General features: G+C 47.2%; 1 protein-coding gene and 1 non-coding gene across 2 annotated transcripts in view; both read left to right on the top strand.

The window, feature by feature from the left end:
- mtch2 (mitochondrial carrier homolog 2) overlaps nucleotides 1–19,594 on the top strand; it is a 42,181-nt gene extending 22,587 nt beyond the window's left edge. Inside the window, exons 9-13 of the mRNA XM_052028986.1 lie at nucleotides 4,802–4,901; nucleotides 5,870–5,917; nucleotides 6,644–6,711; nucleotides 10,480–10,555; nucleotides 18,152–19,594. Coding sequence (XP_051884946.1) covers nucleotides 4,802–4,901; nucleotides 5,870–5,917; nucleotides 6,644–6,711; nucleotides 10,480–10,555; nucleotides 18,152–18,229 — 370 coding nt within the window. The 3' untranslated portion in view covers nucleotides 18,230–19,594. The remainder of the gene's footprint in view (nucleotides 1–4,801; nucleotides 4,902–5,869; nucleotides 5,918–6,643; nucleotides 6,712–10,479; nucleotides 10,556–18,151) is intronic.
- On the top strand, nucleotides 17,517–17,648 carry LOC127578031 (small Cajal body-specific RNA 14). The gene has a single exon (XR_007957476.1). It is a non-coding gene; the product is annotated as a small Cajal body-specific RNA 14 (non-coding RNA).
- Nucleotides 19,595–23,706: the final 4,112 nt, after the last annotated feature.

Raw genomic sequence — 23,706 nt, 5'->3', positions numbered from 1 at the left:
CATCTGCGACACCTCGCATGCCCTCCACCATTTTGGCAACTCCCAACCGCATCACCTTCACCATGGACACCCAGTCCTTATACACTTCCATCTCCGATCAGCAAGGTCTTGCAGTCCTCCACTTCTTTCTGAAACATAGATCTAACCAGTCGCCCTCTACTAACAGGCTCATTCACCAGGCAGAACTTGTTCTTACCCAGAACAACTTCTCTTTTCATTCCTTTCATTCACATGGGCCCCAGCTGCAGCTGCTTTCTCGTTGGCTGCCTGAAACAGTCCATGTTCCAAACCTGCTCCGGCAATACTCCCCAACTCTTTCTCCGCTACATCATCGACTGCACTGGTGCTCTCTCCTGCACCCGGGCAGAACTCATCAATTTTATCACCTTCACTACTAACTTCCGCTTTGGACCACTTCTAACACTTCTCCCCCCTTTTCTGGATGCCTCTGTCTCCATCTCAGGAGACAAACTATCCACTGACATTTACTATAAACCCACTGGCTCCCACAGCTACCTAGACTACATCCCCTCCCACCTGGCCTCTTGTAAGGATGCTATTCCTTTTTTCCCCAGTTTCTCTGTCTCTGCCACATTGCTCTCAAAATGAGGCTTTCCGTTCCAGGACATCTGAAATGTCCTCCTTTTTCAAGAAGCGTGGCTTCCCCTCTACTGTGGTTAATAGAGTCTGTTGTTGCATTTCATCCATTCTGATTTCACCCTCCCCCCACCCCCCCCCCCCCCCAAGACAGAAAAGTCATAGAACATAGAACAGTACAGCACAGAACAGGCCCTTCGGCCCACAATGTTGTGCCGACAAAGCTATTCCTACCTACAGAAGGCCCATATCCCTCCATTTTCCTCTCATTCATGTGCCCATCCAAGCCCCTCTTCAAAGCCCCCAATGAATTTGCCTCCACCACCCTATCAGGCAACTCATTCCAGGCATCCACCACTCTCTCGGTAAAAAACTTACCCCTCGTGTCGGTTCTGAACCTACCCCCTCTCACCTTAAGTGCATGCCCTCTGGTATTGGATCGTTCAGTAGAGCAACAAACAATCTGCTGGACGAGCTCAGCAGGTCGAGCACCATCTGTGGGGGGAGGTGGGAAGGAGGGGGAAGGAATTGTCAATGTGTCAGGTCGAGACCCTGCATCGGGACTGAAGAGTGGAGAATTAAGATAACCAGTATGAAGAGGAGGGGGAGAGGGGTGAGATGGGGCCCATTAGGTGACTGGTGGACTGAGGAGGGGTGAAGGATGATGGGCAGATGGAGCCGGGTACGGGAGGGGAGGGTGAAGGTGGAGACAGAGGCTGGAGGGGAATGAGCAGGAACACAAAGGGCTCCCAGTGCTGGACTCTGATAAGTAAGGAAGGTGATAATGGGAGCCATTAGGGGAGAGGTATTGGTTTATTATTGTCACTTGTACCGAGGTGAAAAACTTGTCTTGCATACCGATCGTACTGATCAATTCATTACACAGTGCAGTTACATGGAGTCGGTACAGAGTGCATTGAGGTAGTACAGGTAAAAACAATAACAGTACAGAGTAAAGTGTCACAGCTACAGAGAAAGTGCAGTGCAATAAGGTGCAAGGTCACAACAAGGTAGATCGTGAGGTCAGAGTCCATCTCATTGTATAAGGGAATCGTTCAATAGTCTTATCACAGTGGGGTAGAAGCTGTCCTTGAGCCTGGTGGTACGTGCCCTCAGGCTCCTGTATCTTCTACCTGATGGAAGAGGAGAGAAGAGAGAATGTCCCAGGTGGGTGGGGTCTTTGATTATGCTGGCTGCTTCACCAAGACAACGAGAGGTAAAGACAGAGTCCAAGGAGGGAAGGCTGGTGTCTGTGATGTGCTGTGCTGTATCCACAATTCTCTGCAGTTTCTTGCGGTCCTGGGCAGAGCAGTTGCCGTACCAAGCCGTGATACATCCCAATAGGATGCTTTCTATGCTACATCGGTAAAAGTTGGTGAGAGTCAAAGGGAACAAACTGAATTTCTTTAGCCTCCTGAGGAAGTAGAGGCGCTGGTGAGCTTTCTTGGCCGTGGCATCTATGTGATTTGACCAGGACAGGTTGTTGATGATGTTCTCGCCCAGGAACTTGAAGCTCTCAACTCTCTTGACCTCAGCACCATTGATGTAGACAGGTGCATGTACACCGCCCCCTTTCCTGAAGTCAATGACCAGCTCTTTTGTTGACATTGAGGGAAAGCTTATTGTCATGACACCATGCCACTAAGCTCTCTATCTTCTTCCCGTAATCGTTATTTGAGATACGGCCTACAACGGTAGTATCATCCTCAAACTTGTAGATGGAGTTAGAGCAGAATCTGGCCACACAGTGATGAGTGTATAGGGAGTAGAGTAGAGGGCTGAGGACGCAGCCTTGAGGTGCACCAGTGTTGAGAATAATTGTGCCGGAGGTATTGCTGCCTATCCTCACTGATTGCGGTCTGTTTGTTAGAAAGTCAAGGATGAAGGGAGAGGTGGAACCAGATGGGGGAGGGGGTGATCCAGTGGATAAAATGTGGTGTATGGAACCAAGAGGGGGAGGGGGGTGAAAATCAGTGATGGGGGGCTGGAGGAGGTGGTTTGGGAAAGAGAACAAACATGAGTGGACCCAAGATGGAACGGAGGGAGAGGGATACACAGGAGGTAAGGGTTAACTGAAATTTAGAAAATTCACTGTTCATACCATTGGGTTGTAGACCACCCAGGCGGAATATGAGGTGTTGTTCGTCTAGTTTGCATTGGGCTTCACTCTGGCAGTGGAGAAAGCCGAAGACAGACAGGTCGGTGTGGGAAAGGGGAGTTGAAACAGCATGCAGCTGGGAGCTCGGGATGGCCGTTGTGGACAGAGCGCAGGTGCTCTGCCAGTCCGTCACCTAGTCTACTCTCGGTCACATCGGGAGCACCGAATGCAGTAGACGAGGTTGGAGGAGGTGCACGTGGTACAGAGGTGGGGTTCTGCTACTCATCGCCTTTCACCCTACCGGCCTCTGCATCCAGCACAACATTCTTCGTCACTTCCTTCAACTCCAATGCAATCCCACCGCCAGTCGCATCTTTCCCTTGCTACCTCTTTCTGCTTTCTGCGAGGACCGCTCCCTCCATGACTCCCTGGTCCGCTCATCCCTCCTCACCCACCCTTCCCCATCCCCGGCACTTTCTCCTGCCTCTGCAGGAGGTGCAACACCTCCTCCCTCACCAGCACCCAGGGACCTAAACAGCCCTTTCAGGTGGGGCAAAGATTCCCGTGCATCTCCTCCAACCTCTTCCACTACCTTCGGTCCTCCCGGTGTGGCCTCCTCTACATCAGTGAGACCAAGCTCGGACTAGGTGACCGCTTTGCCGAGCACCTGTGCTCTGTCTGCAGTGGCCATCCCGAGCTCCCAATTGCGAGCCATTTCAAATCTGCTTCCCTATCCCACTCCAACCTATTTGTACTCTGCCTTCTCCACTGCCAGGGTGAGGCCCAACAAAAACTAGAACAGTAGCTCATATTCCCACCTGAGTAGTCCATAACTCAATGGTATGAACATCGAATTTTCCAATTTTAGGGAACCCTCACCCCTGTCTGTCTTTTTGCAGATGCTCTATGTTCTCTCACCACCCCTGCCCCTGCCGCTGCCCCTGCCCCTTTTCCAACCCCAGACCCCTGTTCCCAGCTTATTTTTCCCCTCCCACACCTGGTTCCATCCCTTCCTTCCTTTGTCCCACTTATCACCTTCCTCACGTTAGATTCCAGAACCTGCAGCCTTTTTTGTCCCCACTTATCACCGTTCAGCCTCTGTCTCCACCTCCGCCATCTTCTTCCCCCACCTGGCTCCATGTACCGATCAACCCCTCTTCACCTGATTCCACCTATCACCTGCCTCGGTCCTCACTTTCCCAATTCTTCCTACTGGCTCTCTCCCCTCTACCCTCTTAGTAGTGTCAACCGAAGTGTCAACTTATCCCTCTGCCTCCACAGAAGCTGCCTGACCTGCTGAGTTCACAAGACAAAGGAGCAGAATTAGGCCATTTGGCCCATCGAGTCTGCTCCATGAGCTAAACTAAAACTATTCCTATCTAGCCCCAGTTTCCGGCCTTTTCCCCATATCCCTTGATGCCTTGACTAACTAGATACCTATCAATCTCCTCCTTAAACGCCGCCAATGATTGAGCCTCCACAGAGTTCCTCCGACATTTTTATTTGCACCCTCTATTGCTCACCTGAGGAGGGATGATGGGGTCATTCTTTAGCATCGGGATGGTAGTGTGTTGAGGGTGCTCTCTGTTACCCACAGGGAGGGATGATGGGTACTAGCCTGGATGAGGGATGATAGGGAGGTGGATGCACTCTCCAGTACCAAACTGGGTGAGGGATGGCACAGTGATGGGTGGACCCTGTATTACTCAGCTGGTGAGGGATGGTAAGGTCATGGAGGACCCCTATTACCTACTGGTGAGAGACGGTAGGGTGATGCGGGCAGGCACGGTAGTGTAGCAGTCAGCGTAAAGCTCTACAGCGCCAGCGACCCAGGTTCAAATCCAGCCACTGTCTGTAAGGAGCTTGTACGTTTTTCCCCATGTGTTTGCGTGGGTTTCCTCCAGGTGCTCCGGTTTCCTCCCACATTCCAAAGACGTGCGGGTTAGGAAGTTGTGGGCATGTTATGTTGGCGCCGGAAACGTGGCGACACTTGCGGGCTGCCCCCCAAATCACTACTCAAAAGGATGTATTTCACTGTGTGTTTCGATTTACATGTGACTAATAAAGATCTTAACTTTAATACCTGCCCTGTGTGTATCCCTACAGCGGCCTGATCCCTCGACTCCTGGGCGACATGATTTCTTTGTGGCTTTGCAATTTGCTGGCGTACGTCATCAACACCTACATACTGGAGCCCCCCAGCCAGGTGGGTCATTGTAACGCAGCAGCCCTTGGGTCAAAGTCTTGGTAGCCCAGTCACTCATAGCACTGAAGGGAGTGCAGGTGGGGGGGGAGGGGGGGTGGCCACAGAGAATTTGGGGAATTGGCTCCAGGGTAGTGGCAAGAGAGCCAAAGGGCAGAGGGGCTGCTGCCATACTGCCAGGTGATCAGCTTTTTACCCTGGCCCAGTGCCTGCTAACCAGGGAGTGTGTTAGCCAGCTGCCTCCAGTGTTTCCTGTGACTCCCCCACCCCCCACACCCCACCACCACCACTGCAGTGGAATTCCTCCCGCTGTAAGACGTCGTCCTTTCGGATGGGTGACCTTCTGGGGATTGACGGGACGTGGTGCAGGACTGTACTCCGGCGAGGAGTCATGGTGGTGCTGGTGAGTGGAGATCTGAAGTAATCGCTTCGAGGCCCATTGTGGATCCAGGGTAGGTGTTAGGAAGGCCTGTGGTGAGTGGGGTGGAGTAACAACACACCGGACTAGTTTCTCGGTGGAGCTGCTGTGTGTCCTGCGCCTGCCAGCTGCACTGTGAAGTGTTCCACTTTCTACAGCTGCGGTCGATGACAGGTCCCACCACAGCCCAGTAATTGCAGCCAGCCAAAAATTACACCCTGCAGCTTTCTTCGAAACTGACCTCACTGTAATTTTCAGCTATTTTTCTGGGAAACAAAAAGTAAGTTGAATTATTATAGACCCCATGGAAAACTCCTGGAAACCTGAAATAAAACCAGAAAGTGCAACGGCCGGCTTTCTTGGAACAAGCAGGGGAAATGGGTCGTGCAGTCCATTGATTTGGTGGGGCTGAGCCTTTAGTACAGGACTAAGAGGGCAGTCTTGGGTTGGGCTCAGACTGGAGCACAGCGGGTCTTGGGCTGGGCTCAACTTGGGCTGTGTTTCAACTAGCTGTGTATATTGTTAGTGATTGCTCTACTCTGACTTATTTCAGGGCTCACAGATTGGAGAGCTGAGGAGTTACTCGCAGGCTGTGACTGGGGTGAGTGCTGTTCAGCATCAGCTGTCTCTCTATCCGCTCCCAGCAGCGGCTCCACCCCAACACTGTAATATTGCTGCTCCGTGTACACCTCTCACGTGCCTTGGGTTAGCTGTCCACATCCTCAAAGCTGCTCCTGCATGCTCAGGGGCTGGACACGACTCTTGAAGGTAGTCTGGTGCATTGAGCAGCCTGGCTCAGCAGGACCTGCCCTTGTTTGGCTGGGGGCAAAGGAAGATTGCAGATTGACCATCAGAGGTGCCAACGCTCCCGCTGAGCATTTCCTTTGCTTTGAGAAAGGACTGACTGTTGCTTCAATTGAATCCCTAAAATGACATGCCAAGCAAGCTCTCCTTATCCAACTTTAACACTGCGGTGCCAACTAATTAGGGGTGATCCCACGCTGCCCCTCCTCCAAGTGAGGTGGAGGCTCAAGGAGCAGCCTGCAAGCAGGACTAGCCTCATAGGATCTGACAGCACAGCACCATTGGTGTTTGGGGTGGCCGAGTCCAAATGGGAGCACGGTGATGGACCGCACTGTGAGAGACTATTCTCAACCTTTTACTGCCAGGGTAATTCAACCTGAGCACCTAGCAATGTGCCCTGTCGTCTCGGCTTCCCTCGCATTGCCTTTGCACGGACAGAACGTTTCAAAGTGGTTCAAGTTGATTGCTACTGTTTTATTGTCTCTTGGTTATGACAATCTCTTCACCGCTGCTTTCCTTACAGTTCCTGGCCAGTATGCTGACTTACCCCTTTGTTCTTGTCTCCAACCTGATGGCAGTCAATAATTGTGGGTGAGTTGAAGCTTTTTTTTCCTCGGATCCAAATGCAGCTGAGGCAGTGTTCCAGGAAGGGCTACTTGTTTGTAAGCTCACAATTTCATTCCAATCTGTGTCTGAGCTTCTAGCTCCTAATGGCAAAGAATGCCGGAAATTGGATTGTTCTCCTCTGCTGTCAGTCCCCAACGTAACCCAGGACAGGCGCATTACAGGTTAGATAGTGGTCATAATTTAGGTAAATTTAGCATAGTTATGGAAAAGGACAAAGTTAAAATTGGAGCAAAGGTTCTATATTGGAGTAAGGTACATTTTACTAGTTACTGGAAATAGCTTTGTGAAGGGAAATAAGGAAATGGAATCGGTTTATTATTGTCACATGTACTAAGGTATAGTGGAAAAACTTGTCTTGCATACCATTGATACGGATCAATTGATTACACAGTGCATTCAGGTAGTGCAAGGTAAAACAACACAATGCAGAATAAAGTGTTATAGTTACAGAGAAAGTGCAGTGCAGGTCTATAAGGTGCAAGGTCATAACAAGGTAGATTGTGAGGTCAAGAGTCCATCTTATCATACCAGGGGACCGTTCAGTAGTCTTATAACAGTGGAATAGAAACTGTCCTTGAGCCTGGTGGTAGGTGCTTTCAGGCTTTTGTTATCTTGTGCCTGATGGGAGGGGGAAGAAGAGAGAATGTCCGAGGTGGGTGGGGTCTTAGATTAGGTCTGAGCAATGGGAGGCATTCAAGCAGGAGAGTCAGGGTAAATGTTCCCACCAAAAAAAAATGGGTGGGACTGCTCATTCCCGAGTCCCCTGATGACAAGGTGCATAGAGGGTAAGATAAGGCAAAAATGGGAAACTATTGTGTGTGAGAGAGAGAGAAAGAGAATACAGCAGAAAGCCTGGAAGAGTTTAGGAAACCTGAGAGGTATATTGTGGACACAGCCCAGCACGTCACGGAAACCAGCCTCCCCTCCAGGTACTCTGTCTATACCTCTCGCTGCCTTGGTGAAGCAGCCGGCATGATCAAAGACCCCACCCACTCGGGTCATTCTCTCTTCTCTCCACTCCCATCAGGCAGAAGATACAGGAGCCTGAGGGCACAGACCACTAGGCTCAAGGACAGCTTCTATCCCATTGTGATGAGAAAATTGAACGGTTCCCTTATATGATGAGATGGGCTCTTGACCTCACAATCTACCTTGTTATGACCTTGCACCTTATTGTCTACCTGCACTGCACTTCCCTGTAGCTGTGACACTTTACTGTGTATTCTGTTATTGTTTTTACCCTGTACTACCTCAATGCACTCTGTACTAACTCAGTGTAACTGCACTGTGTAATGAATTGACCTGTACGATCGGTATGCAATACAAGTTTTTCACTGTACCTCGGTACGTGACAATAATAAACCAATACCAATATATTAAAAGGGGTATTAGGAAAGTAAAGAGAGGGTATGAAAAATAGTGCCAAGTAAAATGAAAAGAAGGGTGTGTCATGAGTACATAGAGCATGAGGATCACAAAGGAGAGAGCAGGGCCTGTGAAGGACCTGAAAGGTAATCTGTGTGTGGAGGTGGACGATGTGAGGAAGGTTCTTAATAAATACTTCGCAGGCCCCTTTGCAAAGGGGGGGGGGGAGGACAGTATGAATGCAGTGGTTAAGTAGGCTGTGTGAAATATTGCTAATGAGGACATGTTAAGGAGTCCAGCATCATTGAGAATAGATGAATTCTCATGTCCAGTTAGTCCAGCTGTCAAACAAAGCAAGTGAGGAAATTGCAGAAGCTCAAACCTCCCCAGTTTCAGGAACGGTGCTGGAGGAGTGGAGAAGTGGTAATTTGGTACCGTTGTTTAAAAGGAGGAGGAAGGGATAGACCCAGAAATTATGATTGATTTAACTTCAGCGGTGGATAAATTTTTGGAATCCATTGTAAGGCACAGCGTAAACCTTCATTGGTATTGGTATTGGTTTATTATTGTCACTTGTACCGAGCTACAGTGAAAATCTTGTCTTGCATACCGATCGTACGGGTCAGTTTATTACACAGTGCAGTTACATTGACTTGGTACAGAGTGCATTGAGGTAGTACAGGTAAAAACAATAACAGCACAGAGTTAAATGTCATTTAGCATGGGATTGTGAAAGGAAGATTGTGACTGATTTGATTAAATGTTTTAAGGAGGTAACAATGAGAGGTGATGAGGGCACTATGTCTATACAGATTTTAGCAAGGCTCTTGACAAGCTCCCACGTGGCTGATTGGTCAAAGCAGTAAAAGCCCATGGGATCCAAAGGAGAGTGGCAAATTGGCTTTGTGATGAGAAGCAAAGGATAATGGTTACGGGAAGATTTTGTGACAGGAAGGCTGTTTCTAGTAGGGTTCCACAGGGGTCATTTTTGGTCCCTTGCTTTCTGTAAGGTATCCTAATGATTTAGGTTTAAAGATAAGTTTGCAGATGCTACAATAATTGGCAGGAGAAAAGCTTTAGACTGCAGGAGGATGTAGATCGTCTGGTCAGTTGGGCAGGGAAGTGGCCAACGAAACTCAATCCAGGGAATTGGGAAGATGCAAAACGACAAAGGAATATACAGCAAATAGAAGGACTTGTGAGGGAGCAAAAGAATCTCAGTGTGTATGTCCATAGATCCCTAGGGGTAGCAGGCCAGTGATGTAGTGGTTGCTCCTACATCTGAGCCATGGAGTATACGAGCAGGGAGGGTATTCCCCACATTGTGGGAAGGATGTGACCATGCTGGAGAGGGTGCAGAGGATGTTTGTGAGGATGGTGCCAGGGCAGGAAGATTGTAGCAGTGAGGAAAGATTGAATGGACTGGGGTTGTTTACTTTGGAGCAGAGAAGGATGGGTGGGGGAGGGGGTGGGAACTTGGTTGAGATGTTCAAAATTATGAGGGTTCCAGATAGAATAAATAGAAAGAACCTATTTCCCTTAGTAGAGGGGTCGAAAACCAAGGGGCGTGGATTTAAATTACTTTGATAGAAGGATTAGGAGGGAGATGATGAAAGAATTTTTCACACAGAGCTGTAGGGGGTCTGGAACTCGCTGCCTGAAGGGGTGAAAGACGTAGAAACCCACCGCACATTCAAACAGTACTGGGTCATATACTTGAAGCTGTGACCTGCAGGACTGTGGACTCAGTGCCTGAAGGTGGGTTAAGCAGGTAGCTATTTGTTTTTGACCGGCACAGTCACAATGGGCCAAATGGCTGCCTCCTGTGTCGTATGTTTTCTATGATTAAAACTAATACACTGACCCATTGATGCCCTGCAGCAGCTCTCTTGGGGTGTGGAACGTTGTACCTCATTGAAGTGAAAATGATGGCTGCGCTCCATTTGGTGCTGCTGTGTATAGTGTCCCATAGATATGACCTTTCAGCCTTGGGAGACATTACCAGCAGATACGATATTAAGAGAAGATGAGATATTTATTTATCAGTCACATGTACATCGAAACACACAGTGAAATGCATCTTTTGCGTAGAGTGTTCTGGGGGCAGCCCGCAAGTGTCACCACGCTCCTGGCGCCAACATAGCGCGCCCACAACTTCCTAACCCGTACGCCTTTGGAATGTGGGAGGAAACCGGAGCACCCGGAGGAAACCCACGCAGACACGGGGAGAACGTACAAACTCCTCACAGACAGCGGCGGGAATTGAACCCGGGTCGCTGGCACCGTAATAGCGTCACACTAATCGCTACACTCCTGTAGAGACGCTGCGTTGTTGAATTACTGTGTAATGCGTGTGTCTCTCCACAGTCTGGTTGGTGGTCTCCCTCCCTACGCTGCTGTGTACAGTTCATGGATTGATTGCTGGCGCCAGTTGAGCAGAGAGGTGAGTGAAGCTGCCTGTGTGTGCCTACTGTCAGGTTCCATATCGAACTGCCGGAACCTCATGGGTTGAAACCAGCAGCACTCGCTGTACAGAGTCGTCGTGTGGAGAATCGCTGGCTTCTGGGGTAGACGGAGTGGGGAGTGAGCAAATGGCCCCAGTTAATGTCTGTCCCTGGTATATGCCCTTGAGGGCACAATGTTGCAATTGCCAATTCGCCTTTTCTTGCCACCAGTTCTCCCAGGAGTCTTTGTCCCCAAGTCCGGGCCAGCTCCTGTGTCGGGGACGTTTCTTCACTAGTGTCACATGCCAGAAAATTACAGTTTGGGGAAAGCTGACTCAGGGAAGTCTGGCCAAGGGCCGCAATTAGAGAGGCTTTAGCTCTGCGATTTCTTCAGTAGTTTTAAAGCAAATCAGAGTTGGAAAGTTTAAAAAGAGGAGTTTAAAGTTTGAGGAGGAGGGTATCAACATTCTGCCTCCAGCTCTTCCTAATGCAGGAGGACAGGAAGACTTGAGGCTTGAGAACAAACTGTCCAGGGAAAAGCATCTGCAACACATTGTGACTATAAATGGCTTGAAAATGTCACAGCAACACCTCTCCTCCAGGGTGTTCCTCAGATCTATTAGGCTGCCACTGTGGAGGTCACAAGGCAGCGAGTTGAGTTAGTTAACAGAATATGTAGCCAGGCAGGTCAATGGCAGGTGTCCAGAGACTGATGATTCACCTGACACCCTAGAAAAGCGGTGTGCTTAACTGTGACCACATCATAACCAGAAGCACTGAAGAGAATCGGACTGATCTGAAGTATCAAAGGGCTGAGCTTTACAAGAGGGAGGGAAAGGTTGCAAGACTGCCTGAGCTTTAGAAAATATTGCCATGTATGAAGAATTCTTGGGAAAAAAAATACGACCCCGGTATTGCACAGTGATTGGAGAGACCCGAGCTCTCATCCACCACAATAGAATGTGTGGTTTAGTTAGACCTGTGAAGTTGGGAGTTCTGCATTGTCGGACTGAACGACCCCTTGGTGTGGGTGGGTGAGGAAAGCGAAGGATCTGCAGTTCAGAGATAGATTTTATCCGCTCTATTTTGATGAATGTTACAACACTTGACAGATCAGTGACGCACACTTGCTTCTCCACTCCAACCGGCGGCCAGGGTTAGTGCTAAAATACACTCCCAATTCCAATTAAGATGCTATTTTCACATCCTACCCCCTTATCTCTTGATAAGAGTACATTGGCAAAGTGGTTATGTTAATATCTAGCAATCTGGACTAATAATGAAGGGACCTTCTTTTCCACCACAGGGAGAATATACATTGAGTTAAACAAGCCTATAGTAAAAAGCTAGTATTTATAATGGCCATGAAACCAGCAGACCGGTGTAAATCCCAAAGTAGTTCACTAACATACTTCTAGGCAAGAGTTCCTGCCACCCTCATAAGTGTGACTGCAGACCCAGAATAATGTGGTTGACCCTGAACTGCCCTCTGATACACTCAGTTCAAATGCAATCAGGAATGCACATGAAATACAGACCTAACTCATATCATGAATGTTGAACTTAGATTCCATCAGGAAAAAAAATCTTGACCTTTAACGTACTCTGAGAATCCACAGCCCTCTGGAGTAGCAAATTCACAACCATCTGAATGCAGAAATTTCTCTTCAGATCTTAAATGCTCTATCCCTTACCCTGAGGTTCAGGCTCCACGTTATAGATTCTCCAGCCATGAGAACTACCCTCTCTAGCCCCCTTAGGAATGTGTATATTTCTGTGAGATCACCTCTCATTCTTCTAGATCCAACTGTTGCTCCTTGGAGAACCATCCCTGATCCCAGGACTCGGTCTAATAATCCTTCATTGCACTGCCTGGTATGATTTGGGAATGGGAAGTGAAACTGTTCAGTGCTCCAGGTCTGAGGTCTCTCCGAAGCCCTGTACAAATTGCAGCAAGACATCCCTACCCTTATGTAGTAAAGGCCAATATGCTACTTGCCTCGTTTGGCAGTGCTACATAAAGTTAACGGTTTGTGTACTCAAAACACTCAAAACCCTCCGACCGCAAGACTGAATAGTTTTTGACCATTGTAAAAACTTTTTCTGTTCTTCCCACCAAAATGAATAGCCTCATTTTCCCACATTAAATTCCATCTGCCACCGCTTAACCTGCTGACTTTACACATCCTCCTCCGTTCACTTTCCTCTGCTAACTTTGTATCACCGATAGAAGTGGCAACATCACACCTCATCCATCTGAGGCGCTGATATAGAACAGAGGGTGGTGTCACCTTGCTGGTTTATTCCTACTCTGTTTTCTGTCCTCTAACCAATCCTCTCCATTGCCAGTAAATTACCTCTAGTTGTTATGGCTAATAATGTGGCACCTTAATGGGCATCTGTTTGACCCTCCTGAGTTCCTCCAGCAGTTTGCTTTTTGGCACCTTATCAAATGCCTTTTTTAATATCTGATACATCATGTTCAACGTTTTCCTTTCGCCACATCTATCCTGCTAGTGACATCCTTAAAAAAAAACTGTTACGTTTTTCAAACTCCATTTATAAAGCATGATCATGCTGTGCTTTTTTAAGTGCCAGGTTTCTGCCTTTAATTGTAGATTCCACCATTCTGCTCACAACTGATGTCAGGCTAACTTGCCTGTAGTTCCCTGCATTTTTTTTAATCACTCCTATCTTAAATAGCATGTGCTTCCTTCCAAAACAAAATTAGTTCCAGAATTCTGGAAGATGAATACCAACATTCCCACTGTCTTTGCAGCCACTTCTTCTAGAACCTGTGAATGCTGATCATCAGGTTTCCCCATTTTACTTTCAATCAGGCTCTCCCAGCAGAATCACACTCCTGCTCCTGCCTACATTGCCCGATCTTACGCAGACCGCAATAACTGAATCCTCTTCCTGCCTCTTTTGTTTCTAGTTGGAAGGAAATAGCCCTAACCTCTGGCAGTGAACACAGCCATCAGGACTTTCAGACACGCCTGCAGAGAGTAGCGTTAGTCCCAGAATTTTGCAGGGCCCTCAGAATGTGAGAGTTTGTCATTGGAATGTTCACTGCACATAATGCACTCCCACAAACTCCCCATGGGTTTTAGCTGGTATTTTACTCCTTCTTCAGACAATGCTGCTTGGGTTATAGGTCTCAAAGATAAGATTATCAGGGCCTATAATTAAGCATTGTGACTGAATGCCATGAAGATTTAATAGATAATTCCTGCCTAACTCATTTTTAAGGTGTTACCGAAGTGGTGGACAAGGGAATGTCCATAGATGTTAATGAATTTCTGGAAGGCATTTGATAAAGTAATCAGAGATCATGCAACTATTGACACAGAAATTGTGGATAGAGAGTAGGTACAGTTGGCAAGTTGTGTCTTGTAGTGATCTGCAAAAATCTATTTGTATATGACATGGATATATGGAGAGAAACTGATTTGATCATGACAGAAAAATGTAAGCATTAGATGGGATTGTTAAACTCACATATATGAAAAGATTGGATAAATATATGGTGAGGAAAAATTTGCAAGGCTACAGAGGAGGAACTGAAGAACTGAGTTGCTGTGGACCAAATGGCCTCTCGCCAAACTATGAGATTGAAAATGATGAAAAGTTAGAAGCTGTGAAGGTCCAATGAGATTTGCCGATCCATGTACATAGGTTATGAAAATGTCATGCCCAGCTACAGAACACAATCTTGATCTTATTGAATGGTGGAGCAGGCTCAAGGAGTTGAGTGGCCTACTCTAGCTCCTAATTTTGTATGTATGTTGGTAATCAAAAAAGTTTAAAAGAATGGCAGCTATACCTAGAGTACCAGTGAAAGATACTACACCTGCTTGGACCTTACCTGGAGGATTGATGGTAGTTGTACCACCATGTACTGGGAAGGATTTAATGGCCTCGGAGGAATAGGTTTATCAAAATGGGGCCTGGACAACAAGGGTTATATTGTATTTCTGGAATTTCTGGAATTCTGGCTCTGTATTTCTGGAATCTAGAAGGTGAAGTGATTTAGTAGAATTTTTCAGGGTAGTTGATAGGACATGTGGTTTTCATTAGTTGGGATTTTAGATTAGGAAGCATGTTAGGAAGAAAGTATGTAATGCTTTTATGCAAGAACATAAGGAACAAGATTAGGGGTTGTTCACACAGCAACCCCCCAAAGCTGCTCTGCCATTTCATAAGGTCATGGCTGATCTTAGGCACATCTTCACCTTCTGGGTGGCTCCTGTAATCCATGATTCGCCTAATGTCTAAGAATTCATCAGCATCAGCTTTGAACATGCTGAATAACTGAATCTCCAGCAGCTCTCTGGGGAACCCTAATCACCACCTCAGTACAGCAACACTCTCACCACTTTGCAGAACAAGGAAATTTGTTTCTTTTTTATTGGTTCTTGTATAATTTATGTTTAGTTTATGTTTTTCTTCTGAATGTTGTCCCTCTAATACTCTGTGCCTGTGATGCTGCTGCAAGTAAGTTTTTCATTGCACCTGTGCGTACACGTACTTTTGCATGTGACCATAAACTCGACTCAAAGAGAACTCCAAAGATTCACAATCCTTTGAGGGAAGAAAGTCGTCTTCATCTCTTGTCTTAAATGGGCAGCAGTTACCCTCAGGCTATGCCTGTAGCTCTACATTCCCCTACTGGGGATGCATACACTTAACATTTACCCTGTTGAGCCCCTCTTGAGTCTTGTCTGTTGCAATATGATCATCTAAATTCTGGAAAGTGTAGGATAATCTACTCAATACTTCCTCGAAAGATAACCCCTTCATACTAGAAATCAACATAGTGAATCTCTTCTACATTTCCTTTAAGCTAAATATGTTCATCCTTAAATGAAACCAGAACTGCATACAGTATTTCCATTGTGATCTCTTGTACAGTTACACTTCATTCTCCTTGCAATAAAGACCAACATTCTATTTGTTGCCTTAATTACTATACTAGCTTGCCGTCTCCTTGTTTGTAATACGAGGGCATCAAGATGTCTCTAAACATCAGCAATCAGTGGTCTTCAATTTAAATAATACTCTGCTTTACTATTCTCCCTCCCAAAGTGGATCATGTCACTTTTACCCACATTGAGCTGCATCTGCCATAGTCTTGCCCATTGAGTTAACTGTCTAATATGCTTTTGAAGACTTCTTGTGCCGTCTTTACAGCTTGCTTTCCCCGCTGTCTTTGTATCAGCAGCAAACTCTGATTTAATACACCAGCTCCTTCTGCCTTACTCACTGATACAATGTTGTAAATAGTGGTCCCAGCATTGATCCCAGTTACACTCCAAGTTATAGTTTATCCATGTGCAAATGAACAATTTATCCCTGCATTCTGTGCTTTTTTTTTCACTTAACCAATCTTTATCTATGCTACTATATTACCCTCAATGCCATAAGCCTTCTGTGTTTCACCCGATCAACTGACTTTTAGAAATCCCATTACACTGCATCAACTGATCTTCCTATTGTCCACTCTGCGGTTTATGTGCTCAGAGCCCTATTACATCTGTCAAACATTATGTCCCTCTCATAGAGCCGTGCCTATTGGATTATCTGAGTTATTAATCCATATATTGAATAATTGAGGTCCCAGCATGGATTCTTAAGTGACTTCATTATCCTTGCTCTGCTTTCTACCAGATAACCAGATCAATAAATTCTCTTCAATTCCACAAGCATTAATTTTAGTTGTCACTTCATCATATGCCTTCCTGAGGTCCAACCAAACCACCCCCCATGTACATTTCCCTTTCTACCTATTCCTCAAACTTCGGTTGGATTCATTAGACACTTTATAAAGTGGATGCAGAGTGTGTGGACAAAGCTGAGGGGTGAGCAACGTGAAGTACCGGCAGGTGGTTAATGTTGACCCTTTATTTAAGAAGGGTCGCAAGGAAGAGCCAGGAAACTACAGACAATGAGCCTAACGTCAGTGGTGGGAAAGTTACCTGAAACAGTATTTGCAATTTGGAAAGGCAAGGGCTGATTAGGGATAGTCAGCATGGCTTTGTGTGCGGGGGAATGTTGGGAATTATGGTAAAGATAGCAGTTCTCTGGGGAATGTTGTTGAATAGAGGGACCTGGGGTACAAGTACATAGTTCCCTGAAAGTGGTGAAGAAGCCTGATGGCACGCTAGCCTTCATCAGCCAGGGTACTGAGTACGGGAGCTGGGACGTTTTGTGGTATTGGTTTATTATTGTCACTTGTACCAAGGTACAGTGAAAAGCTTATCTTACAAACTGAACATACAGGTCAATTCATTACACAGCACAGTTACATTGAGTTAGTACAGGGTGCATTGAGGTAGTGCAGGTAAAAACAATAACGGTACAAAGTGTCACAGCTACAGAGAAAGTGCAGTGCAGTAAGGTGCAAGGTCACAACAAGGTAGATCGTGAGGTCAGAGTCCATCTCATTGTATAAGGGAACCGTTCAGTAGTCTTATCACAGTGGGGTAGAAGCTGTCCTTGCTGAGAGCACGTTTGTGTGCAGTTCTGGTCACCGCCGTACAAGAAAGATTGACGAGGATGTTGCTGAGATTGGAGGGCTCAAGTTATAAGGAGAGACTGGATAGGCTGGGACTGCTGTCCCTGGTGTGAAGGAGGTTGCGGAGTGACCTTAGGAAGGTTTACAAAATGATGAGGGGCATAGTTTGTGTAGATGGTCACAGTGTTTTTCTCGGGAGGGCATAGGTTTAAGATGAGGGGAAAGGTTTAAGCGAGCTGCCAGAGGAAGCTGTAGAAGCGGGTACAATTACAATGTTTAAAAGGCATTTGGACAGGTACATGGATAGGAAAGGTTTAGAGGGAAATAGGCCAAACACAGGCAAATGGGGCTAGCTTAGATATGCACCTTGGATGGCATGGATATTGGGCCGAGTGGCCTGTTTCCTTGCTGTATAACTCTGTGCTGCTTCATCACATATCATTGTGGATATTCTTCAACTGCTGCATTATCCAGCTGATATGATGTGGCTGGAATATACCACACAGATTAAAGATGGTTCTCACCGACGGGCCCTGTGGAGCTAGCAGGGTTTCTGTGCGATGGTTCCCAACATCTCTTTACCACTTGCACGAGCTCGGTCCCAGAACTGGGGAATAGTGGCCAATGTGTGTCAAGCTGATAGCGACAAGGCTAGGGTTGGCTTTGCTCTGGTTCCTGGGTTTCTAATAGACCATTCACCCTATGCACCTGCTTTGCTATTCAATTATAACTGGCTTACTTCTTAATTCCACATATTGTCATGAGTTTTATAAGCCTTAACATCCATTGATGTTAGTTGCCTAGGCTTGCACACAATGAATAATTAGTTAAGCAAGGTATGGCACACAGTATTGACCCTGCATTGGGACTCCTGGTGCAGGAGCATTATGTACAAGCCAATGTCAAACTCTAATTGTTGGGTCCAGGCACGTTGCTGAGTATGTGTTGGGCAGTGCACATGTGCCCATCAGATGGATATCTCCAGCATTTGCTCCTAAGCCTGCAGTTATACCTTCAACTCCTCTCTTGTTCTGTCTCAAGAGTTTCTCTCCTGATACTTTCTCATCTTCTCTTTCAGGGGAACATGAGCCGAGGGAACAGTCTGTTTTTCCGGAAGGCTCCGGCTGGGCGGAAGTATGCACTTGACCAGAAATGATTTGTGTAGATGCATGTTGGCGAGGAGCTGTGAATGGGGAGGACGGGGTTGTGGGCAAACGGGGGGTGGTGGGACCTGATTTGTATGATTTTTGTTTACAATGATGTACCTGCAGTTTTTAATGATGTGTTGTTGATCCACACTGGCATAATATGTTTTATGATGGAATGAGATGGTCTGATTGAAAAGAGAAACACTTTTACTTTAATTCCCTCGATGTTAACCAGGGATTAGTAGGAATGATCTGTGCGAGGTGTTCCAGGGTATGCCATGTCATTGGGGATGAGGCACTCCACCAAGGCACCATTCGAAGATAGTAACGAGACTTGGAGCATGGGTGGAGGAAGCGAGGAGAATTCCATACACAAGCAGTCACTCGCTTCCCCTGTTCCTCTTGCAACCTCAACAGTGACTGTTCAATGGAGACAGGATCTCCAAAGGATCATGCGCTGGTGACGCTCTCTTTCTCTCTCTCTCTCTCTCTCTTTCTCTCTCTCTCTCTCTCTCTCTCTCTCTCTTTCTCTCTCTCTCTCTCTCTCTTCTCTCTCTCTCTCTCTCTCTCTCTCTCTCTCTCTTTCTCTCTCTCTCTCTTTCTCTCTTTCTCTCTTTCTCTCTTTCTCTCTCTCTCTCTCTCTCTTTCTCTCTCTTTCTCTCTCTCTCTTTCTCTCTCTCTCTCTCCTCTCGCTCTCTCTCTTTCTCGCTCCCTCCCCTTGCTCCCTCTTTCTCTCTCGCTCTCTCTCCACACCGACACCTCACCAGGAGAGGGGACAGTACTGAAGACATCACATCCTCACCCCAGCGTCCGTTCTCCGTGTGTCAGCTCACTTGAGGTACAGCAGCCAAGCCTGATGCTATCCAGGATCTGCTGCGTAGCGGTTAGGCCCTGGGACCCTGACCAATTCCCCACCTCAGCAGCAGGTGTGCTGAACTATAGCCTGACCTGCAAGCAGCTAAATTGGCAGAGACCACGGATCTTCTCCCAGGTTCTCGCCTCCTTCATTTTCTCAGCATGCGACATGGCATGCGTGTGCCCTCCAGCCAACAGGGAGAGGCAGTTGTAGGTTTCCTCGGTTTTATTTACAAATTAGTTTGCTTTATTTTCCTAATCTCGCAACTAAGGTTCCAGTCAGCTGACGCCAGGTTGGCTGATGTGAATGTTTCCAAACCTGGTGCTTCAACCCCTGGGACAGCTCTACCTTCAGTGACTGTTCCCCCCCCAACCAGCAGTGAGAAGTGGCGTACAGCCCTGGTGCTGCACTGGTGCCTCTCGGACCGAGGTACCGCTGTTATCGACAGACCTGCCAGGCTAGGATGCATTATCTGCCACGTGTTGAAGACTGTTCAATAAAGCAGGTCTGTGCAGTGCTCTGACTTTTCCTCAAATGTATTATATTCTAATACTAGCTCCTTTCCAGGCTATACAGAGTGTGGTCGAACACTAAACTAGTTTGCTTGTACCATAAATGTTATCCTGCTGAGTTCAGTCGGAAGGCCTGTGTCTTGAACCAATTAAAATGATTGATTTCAATACAAAGAGACAATTTCAACCTCTTCTCCCGAGTTTAGAGCATGCAGTCCCCCTCATCTCAAGCTGTGGGACGGTCTGGATTCATCTCTGTACACTGGCTGTTACTTCGCCATCTTCTGCACCCAGTAGGTAGAGTTAGTGCAAAGGCTCATTCCAAGTGACGCTGGACGTGCCGTGGAGCATCTGGCAGGTGAAGTCTGCCATCGCTATGTAGGGAAGGTCAGGTAGGGTACATCAGTGGGAGACTTCCAGCAACTAATGTGCGCTATGAAATCTGTGCGGTTTGGTATTGGTGAGTATAATTCGGTGGGTTCAGCAGAGTGGGGGCCAGGGGTTCTCATCGCAACCACCTTTTTATAAACGGCCTGAGGATTGTAGAAGGCAGGGGAAAGGTGCTCCTTCCTGTTCTGGAATTCTAAAGTCCACATCTTGACATGTAACTACTTAACAGTCTCAAGCTTAATGTTAAGGAGATTAGAGGATGCTTTGAATATCAGGATAAACCCGTAAAAGCCAGTACAAATAGTTAAAACCAGCACATACAGATTAAATTAACTTTAAATGGATTTGTAAAGAAATCAAAAGTGAATTAGAGGAAAGGCCTCCACACTGACCCTGGAGTCCATCTGACTGCAGATTGTGCTGTCACATTCCACTGAGTAGACCAATGCTATTGTGCCCAAAAAAGGTAAGATTTTTATTAGTCACTTGTACATTGAAACACCCAGTGAAATGCATCTTTTTGCACAGAGTGTTCTGGGGGCAGCCTGCAAGTGTCGCCACGCTTCCGCCGCCAACGTAGCATGCTCAGAACTTCCTAACCCATACGTCTTTGGAATGTGGGAGGAAACTGGAGCACCCGGAGGAAACCCACGCAGACACGGGGAGAACGTACAAACTCCCTACAGACAGCGGCCAGAATTGAACGTGGGTCGCTGGCGCTGTAACCGCTATCCTACCCCCTGACTTTGTTGGGTGGATGTGAGAATAAAGGATCACCCACAAATTCTGCAGGGAGAGGGGTTTACAGGTGACTGCCAGAGCACACTGGAGCAGGTTGAACAGATATGGTAGGGGAAAGACAGGAGAAAATCAAGGCTGCGGACTACTATCAGTGCTGAAAGGTAAGACAGGAAGCAGGTTTCTGAAGAGGATGAACACTTCATACAGAATGTTGTGACTGACTTCATGTGAATACTTGAAGTTATGGTAGTAACCCTGATGGCCTGGTGATTTCCCCCTGCATCTTTCTCTCCTGTAAGAAAAAGACCCCTTGGGCTCCTATCACTTGGTTAACTATGTACTCGAGTTACCTGGATTTACACCACTTTAAGTTCCCTCCACTCCTCTTATATCCTGAGTCCTCTCGTACAATTCACTGAAAGAATGGACAAGGTGATCTGGAGTTTGGCCCCCAAGTGTGCACTTGTATAAGTGGCGCCTGAAGACTAACTCGGGCTGCAGCTGCTGTGATCTTGGTGAAGAGTGTCCTGTTCCTCCTGCAGTTCAGCTCCATTCCAGCAGGAAGCTGGTGGCAAGGTGAGGCATTGCAGAAGGTTAGTGTGACAACGCACAGACATTCTTGAACTGGGATTGGGTGCATTGGTGAGGAACACAGCTTGCATGTGATTGTGGAACAGACAGGAAGGCCACACATTTTGTGGGCAGACTAATCATCCATGTTAGTGATTTAGATGATAATGTGGTAAACTAGATCAGCAAGTTTGCAGATGGCACCAAGATTGGGGACGTAGTGGACAGCGAGGAAAGCTATCAAAGCTTGCAACGTGATCTGGACCAATCAGGAAGATGAGCTGAAAAATGGCAGATGGAGTTCAAATTTAAATTTTTAAAAAATTTTTATTTACAGTGTGGTAACAGGCCCTTCCGGCCCAACGAGTCCGCACTGCCCATTTTAAACCCAGTTAACCTACCCATATGTCTTTGCAATGTGGGAGGAAACCAGAGCACCCGGAGGAAACCCACGCAGACACGGGAGAACGTACAAACTCCTTACAGACAGCGACGGGAATCGAACCCCGATCGCTGGCGCTGTAATAGCGTCGCGCTAACCACTACGCTACTGTGCCGTGCAGAGAAGTGTGAGGTGATGCACTTTGGGAGGACAAACCAGGGTAAGACTTACACAGTGAATGGTAGGGCACTGAGGTGTGCGGTAGAACAAAGGGAGCTGGGAATACAGATCCATAATTCCTCGAAAGTGGCGTCACAGGTAGATAGGGTCGTATAGAGAGCTTTTGTCACATTGGCCTTCATAAATCAGGACACTTGAATACAGGAATTGGGATGTTATGTTGAAGTTGTACTAGACACTGGTGAGGCCGAATTTGGAGTATTGTGTGCAGTTCTGGTCACCTACCTACAGGAAAGATATCAATAAGCTCGAATGAGTGCAGATTGCAAGGATGTTGCTGGGACTTGAGGACCTGAGTTATAGGGAAAGGTTGAATAGGTTAGGACTTTATTCCCTGGAGCTCAGGAGAATGAGGGGAGATCTTATAGAGGTGTACAAAATTATGATGGGTGTAGATAGAGTGAATGTATGCAGGCTTTTTCCTATCAGATTGCGTGAGACTAGAACTAGAGGTCATAGGTTTAGGGTAAAAGGTGAAATATTTAAGGGGAATCTGAGGGGGAACTTCTTCACTCAGAGGGTGGTGCGAGTGTGGAACAAGCTGCCGGCAGAAGTGGTGGGTGCGGATTCAATTGTAACATTTAAGAGAAGTTTGGATAGGTACGTGGATGGGACGGGTTTGGAGGGATATGGTCTGGGTGCGGGTAGATGGGACTAGGCAGAAGATCAAGTTGGCATGGACTGGATGGGCTGAAGGGCCTGTTTCTGCGCTGTAGTACTCTATGGCTCTAAGAATCTTCTCCATCCATCTTTGCTGATGGAATTGAAGGCTTTTCTAAGGTTAAAAGAAGCTACACATGGTGCTCCCTGCATTCAGGTTTACCACATGCTCAAAACCATGACACTTGTGCCTCGATGGTAGGATCACCTTTGGGATTACAAGAGGAGCTCCGTGGTCCCTGGGAGGGGATCATTGAGGAGGATTCTTGCAGTGGCTTTCCCTGTGGCAGACGGGAAAGCTCCTCTGTAATTGCACCCTTGGTCTTCCTTTTACTGATCATGGTCACCATTGTGGAATCTGTGAAATCCCCCCGGCATCTGCTCAGCTGAAGGAGGTGAGGTCACGCCAAACTCCTCTGCCATGTTTTAGTACTTCAGTGGGGATTTGGTCTGCTCCAGAGGCTTTGCTTCTCAGCTGATAGCCTTTAGAGCCTCTTATACTGATGTTTTGACAGGGAATGGAGGACACTTGCATCAAAGAGTGGCTCCAAATCCACTGGCAAGATAGGCCAACCGATGAAGGTATCCTCTCCCATTATCAGTGTCCCCAGCTTCACACTGCTGGTCCCACACATCCAGCTTTGGTGGGAAGGCCACATTGTCTCCATGTCTGACACCAGACTCCTTTACACTTGGCTCCATTACCCCAAGGCGTCGGCAGGAAGACGGGATAAATGCTTCATGGACCTCCTGAAAGCTTTCTTGAGAAATGTGACCTCCTCATGGGAATCCTTGGCCCAAGGCTGCCCAAACTGACTATGAAGCATTGGGGAGGGCACCAAGCACTTCGAGCCCCTCCGGAAGGAGCACGTGGAGGCCCGAGATCAAGCAGTAGATGGAGTGTACAAGGAACCAAACTCCCACCCAACTACCCGCTCACACGCCTTCTGTGGCAGAGAATATGGTACCCACATTGGTCTCATTAGTCAGCCAAGAACCCGCCGGTGAACAGTCCATGTTCATTCTACCCTATCATGCAATCCAATCACCCACTTAACCAAACTCCATAGCCCATGTGTGTACTTTGCCAATGTCTATTGACTGTGGCCACCCTTCCACACATTAATCTATTTG

Source organism: Pristis pectinata, chromosome 14 (genome assembly GCF_009764475.1).
Source record: "Pristis pectinata isolate sPriPec2 chromosome 14, sPriPec2.1.pri, whole genome shotgun sequence".
Lineage (NCBI taxonomy): Eukaryota > Metazoa > Chordata > Chondrichthyes > Rhinopristiformes > Pristidae > Pristis > Pristis pectinata.
This window is presented reverse-complemented; position numbering and strand designations above follow the sequence as displayed.